Below are 24,587 nucleotides of genomic sequence, written 5' to 3'. Positions count from 1 at the left end.
AATTACGGTATACAACTTGTTCCAATGTTTTACAACTTGTTCCTTTTGAAGTTTTACAATACAGTATGTAGGAATTATGTTAGAAGTTGGCAGGGAATATATCCAGAGCTCCCACTGGATATACCCAGGCTTGAGTTTTGTTAAATAACTTCTACTTTATATAATTCTCTAGAACGTATTCATTCAGATTAGGTATACAGTGGTACCTCGGGTTACATACGTTTCAGGTTACATACGCTTCAGGTTACAGACTCTGCTAACCCAGAAATAATACCTCGGGTTAAGAACTTTGCTTCAGGATGAGAACAGAAATCACGCGGCAGCAGCGGGAGGCCCCATTCGCTAAAGTGGTGCTTCAGGTTAAGAACAGTTTCAGGTTAAGAACAGACCTCCAGAACGAATTAAGTACGTAACCAGAGGTACCACTGTACGGTTGATTCCCCAAAGATTAAACGGAATGGATATCCCGCCCCTCCTGTGCTTTCAATTTATGTGTTTGCATCAAACAAGCCCTCACTTATTATCAGTCTATAAATGGGATTACTACCTTACAGCTAGCCATGGTTTGCTGAAAACCTCTCCTGTTGATAAATGGATTGTAACAGCAGGAATAATCAGGAACTCATAGCTAAGGTAACATTCAAGTCTCATCATTATTTTATAGGCTACAGGCTTCAGGCTTCAGCCAAGTTGGGCAGAGCCAACCCAGTTTGCCTAGGGCAAACTGAAGCTGTACAAAGGGCAGGTCAGTTTGCAAGAGGGCTTTCAAATAGCCTAGGACTAAAAGCACTTTCTTTGAATGCAGGTGCCTGTTCCTAGGAGGGACACACACACACACACACACACACACACACACACACACAGTTAAACTGAGCAGGGCTAAACACTCCCTCACCAATAGATGAGCGGAGAGTGCAATTCTGCTGGCTACAGGGGTCTGCTTCACATGGAAATTGTTGTGAAAGCAGCCCTAGCAGGATTGAATCTCCCACTCTCTGAGGTCAGCAGACACAGTATCGCCCACCACCTCCTGATGGTAATTAAGGGTTTATAAACCCTATTTAAACATTAGTCCTGACCCCAATTTGATTCAGGGCTGGCTCTGGGGTGGGTGTTTCCCAGATCATATTGGGAGGGGAAAGCATAAGGATGGATGGAAGTGGTTGTATATAAAGCATTCTATCAATGGTTTGTTATATTCCATACTCTAAATTCAGTTAGCTTTCTATAGACAGAATCTAGTCAGTCTTCTGAATAATCGCTTGACAATTGACATTTCTGATTCACAGAAGTCAAGATCACACTGAAACACACATTTATATGAGAAACAGTATTACTTATTCTTACTTGTGAAGTTACCTGTTTCTCTGTTTGCTGTCATTTGCTTATACTGTGTATATAGCATTAGGGCCAGAGAACAGCAACATTGCCTGCAATGACTAAAAGCTTTAAGAACCCTGGAATTCAAACTAATTTATATGTACCTTTTATTGTACAGGGCACAGAAAGCCTTAAGCGAAAGTATGTGGCCATATATATACCCCCCCAGAACTCTTATTATAAAAATGGGCATGAAAAATGCAATGGATGAATTTAAAGTAACAGTTACTTGGGTTCAGTATCCAGCCCAATTCATTGCATCTTATAGTCCAATATGAATCTGGTTGAAGCTAGTAGGACATTCCAAGTCTATGATGTATACGATTGCAATGTACATTTTAAAAAACAACAACACAAAAAACATCATCAGGCAAGGATTTTAAAGTGTGCAATCCTCTTTTAATGCTATCTAAGTCTTCCAACATTCAACTTCATTGGACTTCCAGTATTGAGAGGGAGAACAACCTTTCTCTGTCAATATTCTCCATGCCATGTCATGTAACCTCTTATGTGCCTTTTCCCTAAACTGAAAAAGTTGTGAACGCTGCAAACATTCCTCATGGGGCATCGCTACATCCCCTTGATCATTTTGGTTGCCCTTTTCTGAACCCTTTCAAGTTCTACAATATCCTTTTTGAGGTGAAGTAGCCAGAAAAGTACACAGTCGCACCATAGATTTGTATAGCAGCATTACAGTATCAACAGTTCTAGTTTTATTTATGTCTAATCTCTAATTGATACTGCAGTAACCTCAGCAGGTACAACTAATCCCAGGCAGCAAGGAGAGTTGCATTCATGAAATGATGGCTAGGGCAAAGGAGCCTCGCTGAAGCGAAAACATACCAAAACGCCAAATCAATGTACACAGAGTTCTAATTCCAGGGCCTTTTCCCACACATCTAGACTTTTATAAACCACCTATCTGCTCCCATTTATGATCATGTGTGAAACACATTCTCCAATTGGAAAATATATGGAAACAGGCATAACTTTAATTACATATGCAGTGGTAAGAACCTTGGATAATTATACTGAAAATTTAAGACAACACAACATGAAGCACTGAGGAAGCTACAGTGAAATTATTTTCTTCCAGGCAGAATTAAATAGCCATACTTGAAATCTTGGCAAAGTTTAAGAAGCTTTTGAGATCTCCCTATCTGAAGGAAAGTGCAAGAATATTTCTTCAGTATTTTTCTGATTTCAAGAGGGTACTAACTAGCACATTCTGAAATCCAACACAGTCGAGGGCTTGGTGACTCATCAGCTGAAGACAATACTAAGGCCAGAACTGGTTCATTCGATGTTATGAATGGAAATGAAGGAAGAACAAGTTCAGGACTGATTCAGTGTGAAGCACATAACATATAATACCTGACAAAAAGGAAAAGGGGAATAATGGCCAAACTTCACATTAAACGAATGGTAGGAAATTGCTTAACTACTTGCATAGTGCTTATGGAGAAAGTCATCATATATTTGGCTTCTCACTTAGTAGATTTTTCATAGTACTAACTCAGGAGTCTTCCCCACATATGGTTGAGGAAGCTTTTAAACAAAAACAGTATTAGAGTCATTAGGTAGGAGGGAATGGCACGTATTAAAGGGGGCATATGTTAAGCGGTTAAAGACTTTTTCTCTTTCTTTCTTTCTCTCTGTCTTTCTGAAGTGCAAGGCTTTGTACCTACAAGGAAGTCTAGTGCAAAAGACGTACCTCTTATGGGCAGATGTGTGGAACAGTTGTGGTTGTCCAGAGATGAGGGAAATATGCCCACTCTACATATGCACAGAAACATTCCCTAACACTACTTCATACACACATTCCAGGTATGAAGCCTGACACTGGAAATAAGCTCTAAATGGGTTTTCATATATTCTGGAGCCCCATTTTTATTATGAGCACCCCTTCTTTAAGACATCTGTTCCCTATTATGGACCGCTGAACATCCATGCTATGTAATGTCCATTTGCAAGTAAAGACCTTCTTGTTCCAACAGGCTTTTGGGAACCGACTGCTTTTAATGGAAGGGTTAGTATCATGCTGTCTTTAATGTAATCATTTGCATGTTTAAAACAGATTTTATATGTGTATATAGTTTTAATTCTATCACAGTTCAATTGTTTTTTGAATTATTGTTTTGTCTACGTTTTTAGCAATTCTCATTTTTATTTGTAAGCTGCCTTCAGTCCTGTCAGGGGAAAAGGCAAGGTATTAATAAATACTACTACTACTACTACTACTACTACTACTACTACTACTACACTGTCAATAAGCCACCACTGCAAAGACCAGCTTTGGAACAAGGAAAGATATTAAAAGAGCTTCAGACTGTGATTAATACCCTAGCTTGTTCAGAAGCTGATAACCACAGTTTCCCAGTTGAGACAAAACAGAAACTTATGGTTAATTAAAGACTTCCTGGTTTGAAGGGAAGAACAAAGGGGATGTGTGCATGGAAAAAAAGGTGTGTTCGTATCTCAGTTTATTAAGCTGAGATATAATTGTTTAGCAGGACTAGAATCTAGTAAGCCAATTATTTTTAAAGCTGATATGTTATAATTCTCTGACTTGTAAAGAGCTCCAAACAAATAAATAATTTGAAAACTAGCACTAAGAAACAAAGTATCACAAAGTGCAATATACGGTATATATGTTTGGTCATGAGTATCTATACTAGTTGAGGTACCGTAGTTTTCGCCCTATAGGGTGCAATGGCCCATAGGGCGCACCTAGTTTTTTTGGGGGGGGGGAGATAAAGAAAAAAAAATCCCCCCCCAGGCCGAGCTTCCCCCACCCCCAGCCCCCAGCACAGGCTGCTATCTGCAAGCCTGGGGAGCCCAGCGGGAACTCCCACAGGCTCCCAAGGCTTGCGGATAGCTTCCTGAAGCCTGGAGAGCGAGAGGGGTCGGTGCGCACCAACCCCTCTCGCTCTCCAGGCTTCATTTCCCCTTCATTTTTTGGAGGGGGGAAGTGCGTCCTATAGAGCGAAAAATACGGTAATTCCGCCTCTTATCTTCAGAAACTGGGAAACCATGTTCTGATACAGAGCTATAGGACCTCTTACAAAGTAATTCAGCATTCTCAGGGTTCTATAGGGGACCTCTAGCAAGAGAGAGGCAAATCTGATTACATTAAACCTCAGTCTTTTAAGTTCTGGCTGATGGCAGCATAAATCGCTGTCAAATTCCATTACTACAACCAACAGGAAAATTTGATATAAATTTGATTTTTTAAAGAGGCTTGCATGATTCACAACGCAGTACTATATAGTCATTTTGCAGTGTTTCTCCAAGAATACATGAGTTACTCAAAGAAGGAAAGAAAAAAGCAATTTCAAGATGATGAGGGAAAAACCTTGAACAACCCTGCAACTAAATTAACATTATATCCAGAGAACTTTGGTACAGCCACTATTTTGGGGGCAGGGGATAGGTGCCCAGCAAAAAGTGCATGCATCCTAGTCCCTCCTAATTTGGATTGCATGGGGGTGGGGAAATGGTTGCATATATTATTTATTGAACTAGTTCAGGGTTTCCCAAACTTGGGTCTCCGGCTGTTTTTGGACCACAATATCCATGACCACTGGTTCTGCCAACTAGGGATGATGGGAGTTGTAGTCCAGCCCTGACCTAGAGACATGATGTACAGATGCAAGGCCAAATGCAACCTTCCAGACTTCCCTATCCTGCTTTTTGGACTCACCCCAGGCCATGCCCCTTACTGGCCCTGCTTTGTACCCCCTTGCATGTTTCTGCCTGGTTGGAATATGTCCTTAACTGAGATAAAGTTTCTTGCCTGCTTGGTTGAAAGACCGAGGTAATACTCACTTTTGCCTCTGGCCCCGATCACTACTGGTGGTTGCCACAAGGTTACTCAGAAAGGCACATGAAACGTGGACTGGAAAAGGTTCCACACACATTTTACACCACCACTGACCTATGGCCCTTTCTTTTAGAAATGATTAAAATTGTAATGCACCCTCAAGGCTTTCTTCCTGGTTATTCACACAATGATTTGTAAGGTCAACTACACAAACCAGTTTTGAAAGACAAGTATTACTAGGCGACAAGCTGAAGAGACAGTTCTGCACAATGTAGACATCTGGCCTGGAATTACTTCTTCCAAACTGAGGCCACATAAAGATTACAAAAGCCAATGCACTGAACATGCACATAGAGAGGCAGAAAGTTGAAATGTAGGTGTTCCCTCTTGCGTGTCTGGGTTTGTATTCTAAATTTTACACACACACAAATCAGAATTCATTTTGTTGCAGTAAACTTAATTTCACCTTGAACCAAAGCACACACATTTTAGGCAGTCAATATATATGATGAATTTATTTCCTCCTTCATCTAAGGTATGATTTCATTTCCAACTGAGTATATTATAACAACTTGACTCCACTGTGTAGGATCTGCGTAGGTTTCTCATCCTTTCAAGTTTGCAATGATACTAACATAAGTGCTAGATTGCAGGCACCTTTTATAACCTTTCACTTTCAGTGGCTGTAAGAGGGTTTATTTGTAATATATATTGCAACTGACAGAATTCTATTTTGCTCTGGAATCTTTGCAGCAATTCCGAACTTGTAGGCTTCCCCCGAATGCACGTCAAAGGATTCCTACCCACACACTGAATACCTAATAGGGCCTGACCCATTTCCTTTTCTTATTAAAACAGCACTGCATCTTTAATGAAGACCACAGCTAGAAAAAAAAAGAAGGGCTAAGCTTGCTCAAAAATTATGAGTTTTAAACTCCAGGAAAAACACAAAGCATTCCATGCCATAACAAATCCACATACAGCATTAATATCCAATTTGGTTGTAAACTCTATGCTATATGACTCTGCCATTCTCAAAAGATGGGAAAATCAACAGCTAACTCAGGTTTTTGAGCAAGAAGTCCGAGACTAGACAGAATCTGAGCAGTGAGAGCAGACACCGACTAGAGGCCTGGATCAGCTGGCCTGAAGCTTGGGCAGGGGCCATATGGGGTGAAAGAGGGTAACCTTAGGTTGTCTCTCAGGGAATGCTGACTTATTTCTCCAAGTTGTGGGAGTAAGGTCCTACTACTTCTCTTTGAGGGAAATCTTGTGTTCAGAGTCTGGGTACAGGTGGGTCCTGACATATACAGCCAATTGGAAGCTGCAGAAGCCCAGCCAGATATTTGGCTTCCAAAAGAACATTTGTAAACCGGAACACTCACTTCTGGGTTTGCGGCGTTCGAGAGCCAAAGCGTTCGACTGCTAAGGTGTTCATCAACCAAGGTACGGCTGTACTAGATCAGGGGTAGGCAACCTCAGGCCTGTGGGCTAGATGAGGCCCAATTGCCTTCTCAATCCAGCCCGTGGACGGTCCGGCAATCAACGTGTTTTTACATGAGTAGAATGTGTGCTTTTATTTAAAGTGCATCTCTGGGTTATTTGTGGGGCACAGGAATTCATTCATTCCCCCCTCCCCCATATAGTCCGGCCCACCACATGGTCTGAGGGATGGTGGACTGGCCCATGGCTGAAAAAGGTTGCTGACCCCTGTACTAGATTAATGACTTGCCTCTGATAGTGTGAGCCTCCTCTGTAGGGGTGGGGTGGGGACTCATTAGGGTGGTCCTTCCCTGGAGCCTTATGGTCTTTAGCTGATTTTGGCTGTGAGACCTGGAAGACCTGATTCCTACCTTGCAGGCCCTGACTAACTCCATATAAAGCTGAGGCTACTGAAGAAACACTTGGGTTGGGGAATTGTTTAGGGGTTTTCGTTGGGGGTGGGGTTCTTGCAGTTTTTGATATTACTTGTTTGTATCTTTATTTTAGATCTTATTATGGATTATGTGGAAATTGTTTGGTTTGGTTGTGTACTTTTTGATATTTTTATTTTTTGTTTATGAATTTTGTTATGTTGCAATTTTTCATTTTTTTTCATGTTGTAAGGCACCTTAAGCATGGTTTAACTATGGAAAGGCAGCATACAAATATCATTAGGTATGTATTATGTACGGTAATACTTGGGGAACAGTGAGATGTGGAGGGCCATACATACAATTCTCAAGCACCCTCTCCAAGGTATGCTGATAATATCCAACTCTCTTTTTTTCTGAAACATTGAAACTGGGACTGACTTAGAAGGCCCTGAACCAGTGCCTTGAATCAGTGGTGGGGTTAAGTGGATGAATCCTAGCAAGACAGAGGCTCTGCGGGTGAGTGATTCCTAGGTCTAGGAAGTCAGTAAATTGCCTTCCCTGGATGGGGTTATACTCTCTCTGAAGGTGCAAGTGCATCGTTTGAGGTTACTCTTGGCTCCAGCTGTCACTGGAGGCTAAGGTATCCTTAATGGTTAGGAGTGTCTTTTATGGCCATTCCTGGATCAAGATAGCTTGACCATGGTTGCCCATGCATTGGTAACCTCCTGACTGGATTACTGCAATGTGCTCTATGTGGGATTATCTTTGGATCTGGTCCAGAGGCTGCAGCTAGTGTAGAAAAGGGGGCAGGGTTGCCTCTGGGGACAAACTACTGCTAGTATACGGTGTTCGAAACTCCCATTGTTCTAGGCGCATTTTGCGACTGGGAATTTCATTAGCGCGAGCAGTTTCTGAGCTCTGGGTGCAGCACTGTGCTTAAGACTTCAGATTAAAACTGTTAAAACTGTGGAGTGGAAGGAAAGGAGGACCTTTTTCTGCCTCCTCAGTTCCAGCTATTCTCTGAAGACTGGAGAAGAGACCCTCTTAAGAATATTAGTGAGGTGGGCAGGGGAAGGACTAGACCATGTGAAAAAATTAACGTAATATTTTAGCTGCAGTTCATTCATTTTCAGCTTTGTATTTTTGTTATAAAAAAAGCGAGCCTAGACATTCTGTTGTTGTGCCCATAACCTAGGTTTAAGGTGCCATTTAGCTCCTAGCTTTCATATCTCAGTTTCTGACACTGCCAGTATATAATACCCTACTTGCAGGATTTGCAGTGGCTGCCAATCTGCTACCAGGCCAAATTCAAAGTGTTGGTAATAACACATGAGGCCCTCTAGAGATCAGGAACAGGTTACTTAAGACAACAAGTTATCCCTTATATTTCCAGTACAACAGAAGGGAAAGAGAGAACTTTTGTGGAGTCGCTCTTCATTTTGAAGGAGAGCTCCTCCTCTAGCTTCCAAAGACCTCAGAAGCTCACACTACAGCAACTTGGAGCAGGGCTTTTAGCGTAGCTGCCCTTGTTTTGTGGAATAGCATTCCTGTTGAGACACAACTGGCGGCCACTGTCTGAACATTCCAGAAACAACCAAATACATATTTACAGGCTTTCCCAACTGGATACATGGAACTTTGCCATGAACATCTATTTTGCTTGGTTTCCTTTTTGTTTTAATTGCATTTGCTAGTTTTTTTGCTTTGTTTATGTTGTTTCCAGTGTGCACTGCCTTGAGACAGTTGTAGAGGTGATTAATAAATCAATAAATAATAAAAGTAATATACTTATTTTACAAAACTTATAAATTATTTATTGCATTTTTAAAATTGACCTTCAACCTAAAGACTCCCATGGTGGTGATTAGCTGAAGTATACATGGCTGTAACAACAGTAACTCAAGGCACTAAATTCAAATTATACTGTATATACGCGCACACACACACACAAGTTGGGGCATGTAATTCTGCTTTCAAAATTCTACCTGTAACATATATATATTCTACCAGAGAAAACTATCTGGTGTAAATCTGTATCATTAATTTTATTTTATTATCATAGAACCAAAGAGTTTCAGAGTTGGAAAGGGCCCCAGGGGTCATGCAAACACATGCATGTGTGTGCACACTCTTATGCTATTAACATATTAGACCTGAAATGAATTGTACTCACGGGTGAGATTCAGAAAGCCGCTGAGCTAGTCGATAGGCTGTGGGATCTCTGTCAAGAGCATATATTTTAATATCTGCTGCCTCTTGCATAAGCGCCTTGGTATGGCCTCCTGCTCCAAATGTCATATCAAGAATACACTGAGAGGTAGAAAAATAATAACCTTGTTATTTTACTTAATAGTGCAGGGGGGAATTAAAGTTTAGCATCCATCTCTGCTTATTAACCTTTAAATTGTTGATCGTATTATTTACCCAAACATCATGCGTATATTTGCATTTTGAGATCAACATCAGCAGTCCTTAGGTTCCTAAATGGAAAACATAACTCACAGAAAAACCATTTGCCATCAGTCCACACCCTTGAAGACGTCTTAACTTCCAAAAGAAGTGGAAAAGAAACTTCACCATTCAGAGGTCATGTTTGATAGCTGTGATAGGTCAAGCTATCTGCAGTGGTACAACTTGGCCACAATAGTCCCAACAGGACCACTGCAATCTGCTCTATGTGGCGTGTCGTCTGAATGAGGCTTGGAAACTTCGACGGATGCAAAATGCAGCTGTCAGGATGCTAATGAGACCAGAAGGTTTGAGCACGATAATATTTTTGCACTGACAACTATGGTGGTTACACAAAGCACTGGTATTAACCTTCAAGGCATTAAACAGTGTGGAACACAATTACCTTAAGAAAGGGTGGGCAACTGGATTTGGCTGCCGAACTGGTCCACCCTCTGTGGTCCACTTTTGACAGGTAAGTGGGGCTGCCTACCTGTCAGTCGCTTGATATCATTATGACATCTGGTGTGGGGTAAGTGGGTGTGACTGGGGAAAACCAGTCTCACATGTCAAATTAGGATTGCTGGCAGGTTTAGTTTGGTCCACAAACCAGAAGTTCCCTTTTCTTGAATTTTAGAATCACCTGTACTGTAATCCAAGACCTGCACCAGATATCCTGCTCAGGTGTCCATCCATGTAATAGGTCAAGATGCTGAGCATCCAAGACAGGGTCTTCTCAGTGGTAACACTGCAGCTGAGGAATTCTCTTCTAATTAACATTCATTTGGTCTCTACAGTACTAGGATTCAAGATGGCCTTATAAACTTAGCTTTGTAATATTGTGCTTCCTTAAGATAATATGTTATACATTTCCTGCAGTTCTATAGTTCTACTTGTGCGTTGCCGTGTGAGGGATACTTATAAAGAACTTAATATATATTGTATAAAAGAGTAAGTAGAATATATATTGTATAAAAGAGTAAGTAGATAGAACGCTCCTAGATGCTACTATGAAAAGTTAATTATTAACAAGTTCCTGTGTCCAGATTACATATATTAATTTAAGCATTTTCCTAGGACTGCCAATCCAATAGTACATGCATATTAACTGTATTTTTAAAATGTATTTCACAAACTAGGCAATTAAAGAACATGAACTGACCTGGAGACATGGAATTGAGTTGCTCACAGTGCCATAATGCGGATGTATTTCTGAAAAGACTGACTTTAAAAAGTCAACTTGTGCTAAAAACAACTCAAGAGAAGCAATCTTCAAGTTGCAATTGCTGAATAATATCAGGTTTTGCACTTCTTTTTTCCAGTTATTACTTCACTAAGTGATACCAATACTGCATATGGAGATGTTCTGCTTTGGTAATTTCACATGCTCTGCCATTTATCAACAGCTCTGTTCGACTGGCCTGATGCTTTGTTTTAATATAGCATAATTGAAGAAACAGCTGAAAGGTAATTTGCTAAAAGAAAACCCCAGCAGAATATAGATACAGAAAATGTATAGTGAAAAACAGAGTTGTTCTCACATGGATCACATATTTGTATGGCTTTTATGCTCTGCTATTCAATCTTATCAAACCCGTTTTCCCATTTCCTTACTATGTTTTTGTAACAAAATATGTTATCATGCTGCAGTTTGAATGGCCGCTGATAGGTGGCCATGCCAACTTCAGTGTGATGACGGAACAGCAGGCAGGAGGCAGAGACAGGTAGGTAAGGAAGCAAGCAGCGTGGGTAACCCAGATGAACTGCAGAGGAACAGCCAGGACAGGGCAGGGTAGTTCCCCATCAACAATCCTGATCTGATGTCATTGTGTCGCTGCTGCTTTGGCCACAGCAGCATCAGAGGCCAAGGATGAAGAAAGTGACAACAAGGCAGGACAGTGGGGAGATGCCATGACAGGCAAGCACTCTCTCTGTTGCTACCATTGTTGATTGCTTATGGGAGACAACTCGTGAGCCGGCTGGCAGTGAGTGGACAAGTGGGAGGCCTGTGCAGAGCTTCCCATGTCCCCCCCCCATCTGTCCACCAAGGCAGGGTTTAAGGATCTGTGAAGGGATGGAGGGGAGTTGGGTGAGATTAAGGGAGGGGGTAGGGATGCGGGTGGCGCTGTGGGTTAAACCACAGAGCCTAGGGCTTGCCGATTGGAAGGTCGGCAGTTCAAATCCCCGCCATGGGTGAGCTCCCGTTGCTCTGTCCCTGCTCCTGCCAACCTAGCAGTTTGAAAGCACGAAATGTAAGTAGATAAATAGGTACCGCTCCGGCAGGAAGGTAAACGGCATTTCCATGTGCTGCTCTTGTTCGCCAGAAGCGGCTTAGTCATGCTGGCCACATGACCCGGAAGCGGTACGTCGGCTCCCTAGGCCAGTAAAGCGAGATGAGCGCCGCAACCCCAGAGTTGTCCGTGACTGGACCTAACGGTCAGGGGTCCCTTTACCTTTAAGGGGGGGGCAAAGAGGTGAGGGTGGCATGAGAGCAGGGGCATGAGCCCCTAGTACGTGAAGCTTAAGAACAGGCACATCTCCCCAGAGCAAGAGTGGCTAAACTCTTTTGACCCTAAAGATGGTCAGGTATACCTTTGAGGCTACAGGTCTGTGGTAGATGTGGTGGATGTATGTGTACACATATGCTACGTAAACATTACACGTAGTGACCTCACACATACAGCACAAACACACATGAGACAACCAGGCCCACAGCGCTCTCTCACACACAATCACACATACATGCATACACTGTCACACACAAACATATGTAAACACAGGTGCACATGCATACATACAACCAGCTCTTCCCACTTGAGCCCGGAGGTGAAGGTGGGTGGGAGCACTGCCTTTTTACTTTGAACATTATGATCTGTGAAAAGCAAAGGCAGCGTTTCTCCTCACACCCCTACTTCAGAGCAGGAGCAGGTGGAAATGCTGCCTTTTACTCTTAAAGAACAGGCAGGCATTATCTCTCCACTGCTTAGCGCTAAGATTGGAAAAGAAAGATAATTTTGTCTGTTCTTAATAGAAGGTATCTAAAGTTAAATATGTACCTTGGATTTCAGGAAAGCCCGGAGGAACAGTAGTCTATGGCTAGCTACAGTAATGGGAAAAGGAGCCCAAGATGGGTGGGAGTTTCTATGTACGAGTGCCTAAGTTGCAACTATAAACAATTCCAACAAAATAAAAATCAGAGCGCTCTGAAGAGGCCAACATGGCTGGACAAAAGCGAAAAACCCAAAAGGTCATGTCATGCATAAAAAATGGAAGGTAACAAAGTGGCAGGTAACAAAGCAAAAGTTCGGACCAGCATCCCAGACGTGTAGGGTGTTTACAGCTATGTTCCAAGTAAGATGGACAGAACAGCAGGACTGCTCACACACAGATCATTTTGTGTCACTTTAAAATTTAAGAGTAGGTAAGATGGAACTTCCAAATAAAATGCCATAATTAAAGTTCCTGGTTTGCACTAGAACTTGACAGAAGTACATACAAATAGGAAGAACATGTATGCTTTATCCTGTGCTTCCCTGGCCAACCCAGAGACAGTATTTGAAAGGCTGATTTCAACACATTTTTAAAGAAAATATATTGTGTCATATATAACTAATCTTCCCTTTGGAAGATTAGGGCTGCAATCCTATACCCAGTTTCCTAGGAGTAAGCCTGACAGAATTCAATTGGATTTACTTCTAAGCAGACATATAGGGCTGCACTGTACTAATAGCTTAAGCATATTCCCAACACTTCGTAATACATTAATTTCAGAATTCATTCAACATTCAAGAGCACAGAAAACAGATCATTAGTTTGGGCATACTTCACACACCTTGCCTGGTCCCTCCCCCGTTTCCCCCCCTTTTTTGGAGGGGGGGGGATAATTCTGTACAACTAGATGACATTTTATCCCCATGGTCCTGTAAATACCAGAAAAGATTATTATACGACCACTTCCTGCAATGAGTCACACTTCTATAGTTAAGTTATGATGCCCTGCTACAGTTTCTCATAGGAATTTTATAATCAGTTTGTGACTGTACATTTTTTGAAAGTATTCAAGTTTCTCATGATAGCCACAGAAAAATAAAGCATTCCAATGCTGCTTCCCCCGACCCCAAATTTAGTGATACATCTATGGAAGTCCATCACCTTAAATTTGCATTTAAAGAAGAGATAATGATCTTCACTTTGAAATTATATTACTGGTTTAAATCACTTTGTCATGTTTTTCAACAGTATGTCTCAATATTTACTTTTCTATAATTAATGTATTCTTGTCACTATTTTTTTCACCTTTTAACAAGATTAGATAGAAATACGGAAAAATATTTTGTTCCATTAGATCTCTGGCTGTACTGAATAAAAGCATAAATCGCACAAGGCAAGAGTATTAAAACTGATCTTGAGATAATCATTCTTTTTAATGAATTTAGTTCTTACAGTGTAGTAGGATTTTTTTATTTTATTTTTCGGTGAGGTCTGCAATGATGGCTTAGGCTATAGTCCTACATACACCCTGGATGTGGATGGATGGGGAGTGGGGTTAGGCTCTTGTGTGCCACACTCACTGCTGGTGGAAAGGAGAGCCACTGGGGTTGGGAGGGCACCACTGCAGTGGAGGTCCCAGCTTGTTCTAAGCTATTGCTGGTAGTAACCAGTGGAAAGGCCCCCAGAATGAATGTAGCTAGGTGGGCCACAAGATGCCAGAGGACTTGAATGCACTGGATCCTAAAGCCCCACAATGTTTCAACCTTTCACCTATGCCAGCCTGGAGATGGAATAGTGAAATAAAACCTCACAGACCTTCTGCCTTGCTAGCAAGAACCAGCAGGGCTTCTGATACCGCTCCATGTCTCTCCAGCCTCTCATTAGGACTGCTTTGCCCACTTCCTTTCATTGATCACACATTACAAGATGCCGCCTGAGAAGCTTATATTTCTCTGTCATCGCTTTGGGGCCTTTGCTTTTCCACCTCGCAAAATGCAAAGGGTGTGATGCAGACCTGCTGTTCTTTGAATGGAAAGTCTTCTCCATTCATGGAAGAGATCTGGATCCAGCAGAATTTCCTGCTCCACTGGCTTCCTGCAGGCAGACAGGGAGAGGGGAGACTATTTTCACCAATCATCATCAGATCACTCAAAGTTCCTACTACACCCTCCCACTGTTTCAAGGGGTCTCCCAGACCTCTGGAATAGGTGAATGGGGAGCATAGGGGAAACCAGTGAAACGTGTTTGCTCCTCTTCCATTTTCAACTAGTCCACACAACTCTGGATCCAACAAAATGTGTGTGGGTGCAAATGTTTACAAACCTATTGATCACCTTATATATTAATGGTATAATATTTCATAGCCTATGACACCTGCAGTCCAATAAATGGCTGGCTGGTTCCAATCAATAGGAAACTCACCTACATATATACACAAGTTCTTGACATTCACTGCCCCATTAGGATTACAGCTCACAATACTGCAGTGACAACAAAAGCTCTCTCAGGGTAAGCCTATCCCTTCTGGCATCTCACACCCACATAACATGGGTTTCCAGCTCATCCAACCTCCCTTGCCTGCTCAGTTCCCTCCTGTCAATAATGAACAGTTCCAGTGTAATGCCTACCCCAGCAAGGTGTAATAGTGCTAGATTTGCGAAGAGAGAAATATAATATATGGATATAGTAAGAAAGAGGAGGGAAATGGTGGGGAGTTAATGCAAGAGAGTAGCTGAAGAGGTACATGCAGTGAGGAAGGGCTGAAGATTGAAGAGGGGAGAAGCAACTGAGGAGAGAAGCCAAGAGAAGGAAAAAGAAACAAAGAGTGAGCAAAAGGAACATAATGAATGGACTGTGACAGAAATTGCTATTTCACTAGCAACAGTTAATTGGCACCATGATACATAATCAGTGGTGGATGGGGATGAGTCATTCATATTTTCTTATCGTCTATGCATTGTTATTAGTAAACAATGTAATCCATTTTTAACTATATGTAACCACCCCACCCCACCCAGATTCCAGAGTGATTACCAATTTGCCCTCCCTATCCTTGATGTGTACAACTTGGAAGGTTCGCCCCATTCCTACTTGACTCCTCCTTTCTTCAGCTCTATGTCACCACCTGTTCCCTCCCACCTTTCAGGTACCTACATTGTGCCACTTCCTTCAGCCACCTGTACTGACTTACTTCCCTTATTTCAATTTTCTCAAGCCTCCTTTACCACCTACCATTTCTTCAAATTCTTCTCTTACTCCACTGATTATTATGCACCGTCCTTGTGAACCTTTATCCATGGTCTTCCGGTTCCTTAAGTTTCTGTCCATTTCTGGATATCTTCCAAGTCTTTGCATTTGGTCTGAATCTCAGACAATTGCAAATGAACATTCTTTGCCGCCGCTCCATAGCAGCTAATCAATGCCGGGGGCTTCCCTACTACAAGCACAATACTTTTGAGAACCCAGCAAAGGATCCCAAGGGTCTGAAGTACTGATGGAAAGTTTGTTTAGAGGATCTGTCAGAATTAAGAACAGCAGGAGCTCCGGTTTGGTATCTTTAAAGCTGTGATCCAATGCAATTCTTTCAAGAGGCATAATGTGTTTCACATTTAGTAGCTGTGCCAGCAGATTTTGAATAGTCTTCAAATACAGACCCACGTTCAGCTCACTATAGTAATACCAGCATACATATGCCCGTGGTCAGAACAGCATTTCTCAGAATATGGTGCCGCTGTCATATCAACCCAAACTCGTAAAGGCCCTTCTGGTTATGGGCCACCTGAGTCTGCAGGAGCACAGGCAACTCTAGGAGCAAACTGCAGGCATGATCCTATTATCCTCCACAAGGAATAAGAATATTACTCACTCCAAGTTCTCATGACCTTATGTGGGTTGTGCTTTGGGATGTTTACCCTAACCCACCCTTAATGATCTAAAGCCCCATTTCAGAAAATCTCCCACTACATCTCAATGCCACCATAGTGTCCATATTCCAAATCTCTGAGCAACCTCTTATAGCAGTTTTATGCAGATGTTGAGTAGCACAAAACAGCTCCTCCAAGCAGAGCAGGAAGCTATGATGGTCAAAAGCCAGGCAACAAGGTCCATTTCCTGGTATAGGTAATCAGCCTGGTTCTTAAACCAGGTCAGAAGTCAGACTAAACATTTTCCATCTCATTGTCAGACACTGTTGGGCAGCTGCCTACAAAGAACTCATTCTTCTTGTATATATCTATGCTATATACTTATGTAAGGAGAAAATCCACAGGAAGGGAAAAGCTATAAAGACAAACCAAACAAATCAATGCTATGCTATATATTTCATTTTCCCTCCATTTTACAAAGATCATTGGTGTTACCAGGATGAGTCATCCTATCTAAACTCTGCAAATGTTTGGTCTTACTATTTAGTCTTACTGTTCAAAATCCTACTTCTGCACAGCAGAAATCGCCTCTTGCTGCAACGAACTTGTTTTTAGTCAGCTTTAGACCATAAACTCTAAGTACATGAAAATTAAAAGACTGAAGTAGTCTACCTTTTTCATGACTGACGGTGCACTGAGAGCCACGACTTGTTGTGGCTTTCTCATTCTATGTAGTCACAACTCATATATCATTTTATATGGCCAATATACACACACATACACAGTTATCAGTTTATGTTATCTAGACAGATTGACAAGTAAAATATAAAAAGCTAGAAACGACATTGTTTGATGTGCCCAACAAATCTGTCTGCCATGGGAATCTCCACATACACACATCAAATTGGCTTCATATTTATGGCTTTTGGTTAAATCCAGCTTGAGCTTTTTTTTTCTTTTTTAAAAGAAGGTCTCTATTCTCCCGCACAACATCTGTTACATTAGAAATAAAAGGGAACAAAATTCTAAAGAACCTGTAGTTCTGCTCCATCCCCACAGCCCAGTTGTGGGTAAAATATATTTCTACTACACTCATTCTATAAAAGACCATCACATTTATAAAGTGAGAAGCATTTGTGCACTAGAGTCGACCTCATCAGATCCAGAAAGTGCAGGAAACTTGCTGTACAAAAATGTGATCAACTAATTATGAAGCAGTCACAATGCATTTTTGTGGGGAATTAAATATATGAATCCCCGTGGACCCACATGTGGGTGAACAACAAAAAGAAATGGCCTGGATTCAAAAAGTGGGGCTTTGCACACTCTCCTGCAGGGAGAGATTTCCAGTAGCTGATATTAAACTCTCAAAATCACAACTTGTGAACTTGTGAACACTGCAGTACAGTGTTAGGAATATAGGTTTTTAGACTTTTCTTATTCCACTTCTTTCTACCCCCCTTTTAAGGAACAGACCACATACTGCTAATAAAGTTATAACGCTTTACTTACAGATTCACAGGTCTGATACATGCATTATCCCATGCATCTGCAAGGAGAAACAGAGGGAGAATATTCCTGGGTAGAAAATACAGAATATAGTTCCAAGCATGTGCTGTAAGCTCAGGAACATGATGGTTACATGATGCAGAAGGGGGGGGGGGGAGAGAAGCTTCACTTACTATCCAGAAGAAGAGGGGGCATGACTTAATTGAGTCCATCTAGCAATTCAGCGTTGTGGTCCTTAACACTTCATGCACTAACTAACCAGCCTCATGTTTGCTAGCTGTATTGACTGCAAACTCCCACAATTATGAAATACTAGTATGAGAGATTTGTTCAATCATCTGTCCCTAAGACAGAGCCTTCTATGCTTGGTCCCACATCTCCAAACATCAACCACTGCAAGCAGAAGGCTGAAGCAAGAAAGGTACCTGCCAAATACAAGGGACTTCCATGCTGTAAAAATGTACAGAAAACATCACTAACTTGAAGTGGGTGGGAATGGGCGTGGCTCCACAGACGAAGCAGCACCACACAGGCACATGAAGATAAACCAGGATTACAAGGTCTCTGGACTCTTTTTATTCTTTAACTCTTACTACAACTCTACAATTCTATGATTCTTATCAGTAATTTGCAATGTAATTTCTATATATTTCTTTGAATGCTTGCTTGCAATGTGCTCCTCTCACACAGGAAAACAGAATGCACATCTTAGTTAAAGTTAGATTTCAAAAAGAAACACACACACTTTACATGTTAAGTCAGAGTTGAGCATAAGGTAGCTCTGGACAACTGGTAGATCTCTGGGTGACTTTCAGAGCATCACCAAAGATTTCTGACTCCCAGCTGCTTAACAATAGCAGCAATGAACCTACAACTCCCTTTCCTCCCAGGTCCCAAATTACACTGCTGAATGAAGAAAGGTTGGGGTAACCAGAGGGGAAATTGTGTGTGGGAGGATTATGAACCCATACCAAGTGCTGATACGAAAAATAAATAAATCTTGAGATTAAATTTCACTAATTGTAAGAATATGATCTTTTCAACAGATTCTGCTTGGTGGATTTCAAGACCCTAGTAAAACAAACAAACAAACAAACAAACAAACAAACAAACAAACAACTCAAAGTAGATCCCACGAGTCTGAAGTCTGTTGTTTCATCTGGTAAGTGGAGTAGTTCTAAAGTAAGATCTGAAGAGGGAGGAGTGTAATGTGAGGCGCAAGTTCAAGGGAGGGGCGGGTGGGAAGGGCTCACAAATACCTAGATATGGCCCTATTCACAAACATTTCTCCATCTTAAAGAAGCTCATCATATTTTGTTACCTGAGATACAGGCAAAAAAAACCCAAACACCCCCAAAAGCCCACCACCACAGACAACAATCTGCCATCTTCTCTTTGTAACTACCATATTACTTTGTTCTAACAGGAGCTTCATAATCCCAATACCTCATGGAAAACACGTGAGAGGGCATTAAAATCTGACCTAACATTCTGAAAAGGTAGAAGAAGCCCAAGTCAGATGAGAAGGCGTCCTTACACTAATAGTGGTCCTGAGCAACAACATACCCCAGAATACGGTAACAAAACCTGTAAGATAAAATTTAAGTCTAAATAATTGAAAAGGTGCTACAGAATTATACAACGTAATAGTCAAAAAGTCATCTCACATCCCCGTCCTGTTAATGAATTCCCCTCATTTTCTATCCATCATTAGCCACTTTTACAATTGACTGCAGCATATTGCAAAGAGAACGCAGCAGAAAAAATCAACAAACATACCCTTAAATTAACATGTCATGATGCGCAGTTTTATTTAAAAAGAACTATTCTATAATTATCTCTTTTTGATGAAAACCTTAATTGATTTGTTCCTGCTGTTCTCTGCAGGTTGTTTTGCTATTCTGCACCCAAAAATTAACAAAATTGCTTACACCAGTTTAATTTCAGGGAGCAATCCAAAATATCAGTGTCAACTGCAGAATGGCTTATTATGGCAACAATCAATCTATTTAAAGGAGACTAATGGAAGCAGTATCACTTTTCGTCTGACACACACATGGAGTCTTTTTCCTGTCAACTCAAGTTCAAGCTCGGACTCAATTTACAACTCAGCCGAGTACAACATACACAAAGCTATCATGGCATAAATCTCATCAGCCTATGATAATGTATTGCTTTGGAACACTCAAATCGTGATTGTAAATAGTAGGCTCTCTGTTGAACGATAAATACAACATTAAGGAAAACAGACTAGAACCAATATATGTTCTTCTTTAATCTGCACTTTAAAGCAATATTGTCATAGTCAGCTACAAGCACAGTAATTAGGATGATAATTTAATACACATTGTTCAAAACATGAATTATCTTTTCAAAATATTTACAAACGTTTTTGGGCCAAAACTGAATGAAATCATCAGATTACATTCAGGCTGTTAATTCAACTACAGTGGTACCTCAAGGTTACATACTTAATTCGTTCCGGAGGTCTGTTCTTAACCTGAAACTGTTCTTAACCTGAAGCACCACTTTAGCTAATGGGGCCTCCTGCTGCCGCGGCACTGCCGCCGCAGGATTTCTGTTCTCATCCTGAAGCAAAGTTCTTAACCTGAGGTACTATTTCTGTGTTAGCGGAGTCTGTAACCTAAAACATATGTAACCTGAAGCATATGTAACCCGAGGTACCACTGTATATTATGATCCAAATTAAAGTAGCAGGGGAGCAGATTAGATTATTATGCTAGGAGTTGTGACATGTAATGCAAAGTGAAATAGCTTGAATATATGGGGGAAATTTAAAAGAGACCCAGTTTAAGTCATTGCACAGTAGTCATTTTGTATAAACAGTATTTGTAGAAGAATTTGACTACCACAAAGGAAACACTGCTACAAATATACAATTTCAGGCATTATACCTTTATACCTGCAACAGATTGCCACCATCTATCTATGAGAAAGCCAAACAATAGCATGGGACAATCTAGTGCTGTCACTGTCCCAGCAATAAGCAAACTTGGAATGCTATGCTTATTCTCAGAGATTATTCAACACAACAGTTCTCTTTCTGTCCAAAAATAATAAATCTATGAAAAAATTGTTGATGGGTTGCTTGCATCAAACACAGTAACACTTAATGACTACAAAATAATACATTTCTACAAGGACAAGGGGCACACAGATGATTAGCATGTTTTAAACCTTTTCACAGTGCAGTTCTATATGTGACTATATATTACATGGAGTTCAATACAGCTTCATCCAGATAAGTGGGCATAGGATTGCAGCATCAGCAAGGATCAGGTTCTCATCTCTATATGCTGCTTCTCAAGCAGCATTTTGAGGTTGCGTGCAGATGTACCTGAAGCACCAGGATGTGTTCTGCTTCTCTACACCTTTGCTGCTATACTAACCTGCATGCAGGGGTTGTCAACCTGGTCCCTACCGCCCACCAGTGGGCGTTTCAGGATTATCGGTGGGCAGTAGGGGATTCTACAGCACAAGCTGAATCCTCCTTCCATCGAGCACTGGTGGGCAGTAGGGAAATTTTACCTTCAAGAAAGATGCATTAGTGGGTGGTAGGTATAAAAAGGTTGACTACCTCTGCTCTAGAGCAAACATTGTGCCCCAGACATTGGGCTTCAAGTGAGCTGTGCACTTTGCTTCTGTTTATCCACTGCTTGGAATAGTTATCTTCTTAATCATATATTTTGTTATTTAGTCGTGTCTGACTCTTCGTGACCCCCTGGACCAGAGCACGCCAGGCACTCCTGTCTTCCACTGCCTCCCGCAGTTTGTTCAAACTCATGTTAGTAGCTTCGAGAACACTGTCCAACCATCTCATCCTCTGTCATCCCCTTCTCCTTGTGCCCTATATTTAGAGCTGTTATTTATATATTTAGACATGTTTTATTGTTGCTATTCTTTCTAAAGGGGGGTGTCCTCTTTGTTTTTTAGGTTTTGAAAACTGTTACAGCAAGGGAAGGAGAACACTTCCACAGCAGTTTCATCACTGCTGAAATCATGTCTTTAAAGTAGTTAAAAACTACTTTAATAACACATTAACTAATGTCATAAAAAGTGGGAATAGGTGCTTCAGAAAATTCTAAGACAGACTGTGGTGCACACAGATATCCCCACTCCTCTGGCTTGGGTAATTTGACCCCATGAATGCAAACAAATTTAATCTGACAACAAAGATTGGTTGTCTATTCCCAAATTCCAATGTAGCTCTGCTGCAGAGCAACACAAATAGCCTCTGCTTCCTACCCCACTTCATATCATCATGGTAATTCACAGTGAAGAGGGCATAGGAGGACACAAGGCAGGAAGATGCTAAATTAACAATAACTTCAAGCTAAGACTCAAGTGATTTACATTGAGCAAGATTGTGGAAATAATCAGGCAAGCTACCCAGATTCAAGGATTTTGCTTTTGTAAAAGCAAAAAGCACTTGGTAGAAATGGAGACTCTTAAATAAATAGCACTGATCTCAGGCTGAACAATACTAATAAATGTAGGGAAGTTGTTTTTTTAATGACTGATGTTTTAATGTATTTTTAATCTCCTGTTGGAAGCCGCCCAGAGTGGTTGGGGAAACCCAGCCAGAAGGGTGGGGTATAATTAATATAATAATAATAATAATAATAATAATAATAATAATAATAATAATAATAATTCTCAGCATTATACATCAGTAAAATACATAGCTCACTGCAGCATAGTGGTGTAGTCAGACACAACCTTGTTGCAAGAGTTTCCCAGATTTTTTAGTTGGTTTCAACACTGTATTCACACCGTGTGTGATCTTCCATTGCGGTGACCTCAAAAAAAAACACATTTCACAGCAATCATAGCAGTGGGTGGGACTTGACAATTATGGTTTACTCCTCCTCCTCTTAGCCACATGGTTCCCTCTCACCCCTACTACCTATTCTACACATGCACACAGTTGAATAAAGTGTACTCATAATACAATTCCATGTCTATGCAGAAGTAAGCCCTGTTGAATTCAATGGGACTTACTGCATGGCAAGAGAGGTTAGGGTTGTACCCCAGGTCTGCAGTAGGGCATTTTATTTCATTAGCCACCAGACATTTGGTTAATTAATCGGGTAAACTTGAATAACTTTAAATATGGATTGAATGGAAGATTTTAGCATGAAAATATGGTTTTTATTTTTAGCCATATTTTTCGGGAATAGAAAGGAGTTTTCCAGCAAGACTTCCTCTTCTTCTTCTCCTCCCCCAAATCTGCTCTGGAGGGGAAAGTTCCACTGAACAAGCAGAGGTTTGTTGCATCAAAACAGTGAAAATGTACCCAATACAGTGGTACCTCAGGTTAAGTACTTAATTCGTTCCGGAGGTCCGTTCTTAACCTGAAACTGTTCTTAACCTGAAGCACTACTTTAGCTAATGGGGCCTCCTGCTGCTGCTGCGCCGCCAGAGCACGATTTCTGTTCTCATCCTGAAGCAAACCTGAGGTACTATTTCTGGGTTGGCGGAGTCTGTAACCTGAAGCGTATGTAACCCGAGGTACCCCTGTACAGTGAAAATGTACAGGCAAGCTCAAATCTAACAGTAAAAGTCGGGCTCGCTCTAAACTGCATGTTTTTCCTTAGGATGCAGACAAACCTGGATAACAACTGGGTTTGTTATTTTCACATATGGGGTACCGACCATCATTTGGTTCCCTCTTCTCAGTAGCCATAGGCACGACCAGCACAGCTCCTAACAGAGCCTGATTTGAATGTCTGTTACACAGTCCATCTTCAGCCTGTATAAGAGCTTCATCATCTGCAAACTCTCTCTCTCTCTCTCTCTCTCTCTCTCTCTCTCTCTCTCTCTCTCTCTCTCTCTCCATGCTGGTGTGCATGTGTTTAACCATCTAGCCTCATGAAGAGCTCTGGGTAACTCAAAAGCTATTTAGCGACATTCTGATTGGCCTTATAAAGGTACTGCCCTAATGGGTTTTTGAAATAGTTGAGATGGGTCGGAGCAATGGCCTGTTAGAGGCAGTTCTACACCACCACCAAAGAAGTCATCAACAGCTTTCTTAGTTCAAACAACTCGCACTGAATTTCAGCGTCTTACACGCAGAAGCACTTCATCTCGTCCTATGAAGCAACAAGCCGCTCCCACACAGAATTCTTTCTGCCTCCCTTCCTGCTTCTCTGACAGGGTGCCTAGACACTGATAAGGTGCAGAATATATAAAAACAGGCAAACGAATAGGCCCAGATGCGGATCAAAGAGACCAACAGTCTCTTGAAGCAGACAAGAGGCTCCCTCTTATATCTGGTGAAAGCAGAGCCTGTCTTCCACTTCTGTCTGGGGAAGCCCTGCACTGGGGCCGCTAAACACAGTTGGCTGGTTCAGAAGCCCAGCACGATTAACCCTACTATAGCATGAAGGGGAGAAGATCACATATAAATCTGCCTGCGTTAACATGCAATGCGGTTGATTGCTGTATTAGCATCTGCACAGCTACCCTGCTTTACAGCAGTACAATACATTTAGTGGGTGCGTTGGAGGCAAAAGCAAATTGCTCAGATTACTCAGCACCTTGTCAAACACAAGATGTTACACTGGGAAAATAAAATGCACAAAAAATATGTTTAACTCAAAACAACTACATACCACGCTTCAAATAACAATTAAAAAGGAACACCTGCAAAAATCAGTTAACATTTGATGTCCACAAAACAGACTACCACAGAAA

The 24,587-nt window shown here is 41.3% G+C and overlaps 1 protein-coding gene across 6 annotated transcripts in view; it reads right to left on the bottom strand.

The window, feature by feature from the left end:
* Positions 1 to 24,587, bottom strand: part of METTL15 (methyltransferase 15, mitochondrial 12S rRNA N4-cytidine) — an 83,926-nt gene that overhangs the window by 32,524 nt on the left and 26,815 nt on the right. For 4 of the 6 annotated variants that reach the window (XM_081883009.1, XM_081883007.1, XM_081883008.1 and 1 more), the window contains one exon: positions 9,233 to 9,369. In XM_081883009.1, the coding sequence (XP_081739135.1) occupies positions 9,233 to 9,369 (137 nt within the window). Of the gene's footprint in view, positions 1 to 9,232; positions 9,370 to 14,313; positions 14,634 to 17,873; positions 17,911 to 24,587 lie in introns of those variants that run through there. The other 2 variants (XM_081883012.1, XM_081883011.1) reach the window with 2 other exon arrangements.

This window comes from Podarcis melisellensis (genome assembly GCF_964234715.1).
Source record: "Podarcis melisellensis genome assembly, chromosome: 1".
NCBI lineage: Eukaryota > Metazoa > Chordata > Lepidosauria > Squamata > Lacertidae > Podarcis > Podarcis melisellensis.
This window is presented reverse-complemented; position numbering and strand designations above follow the sequence as displayed.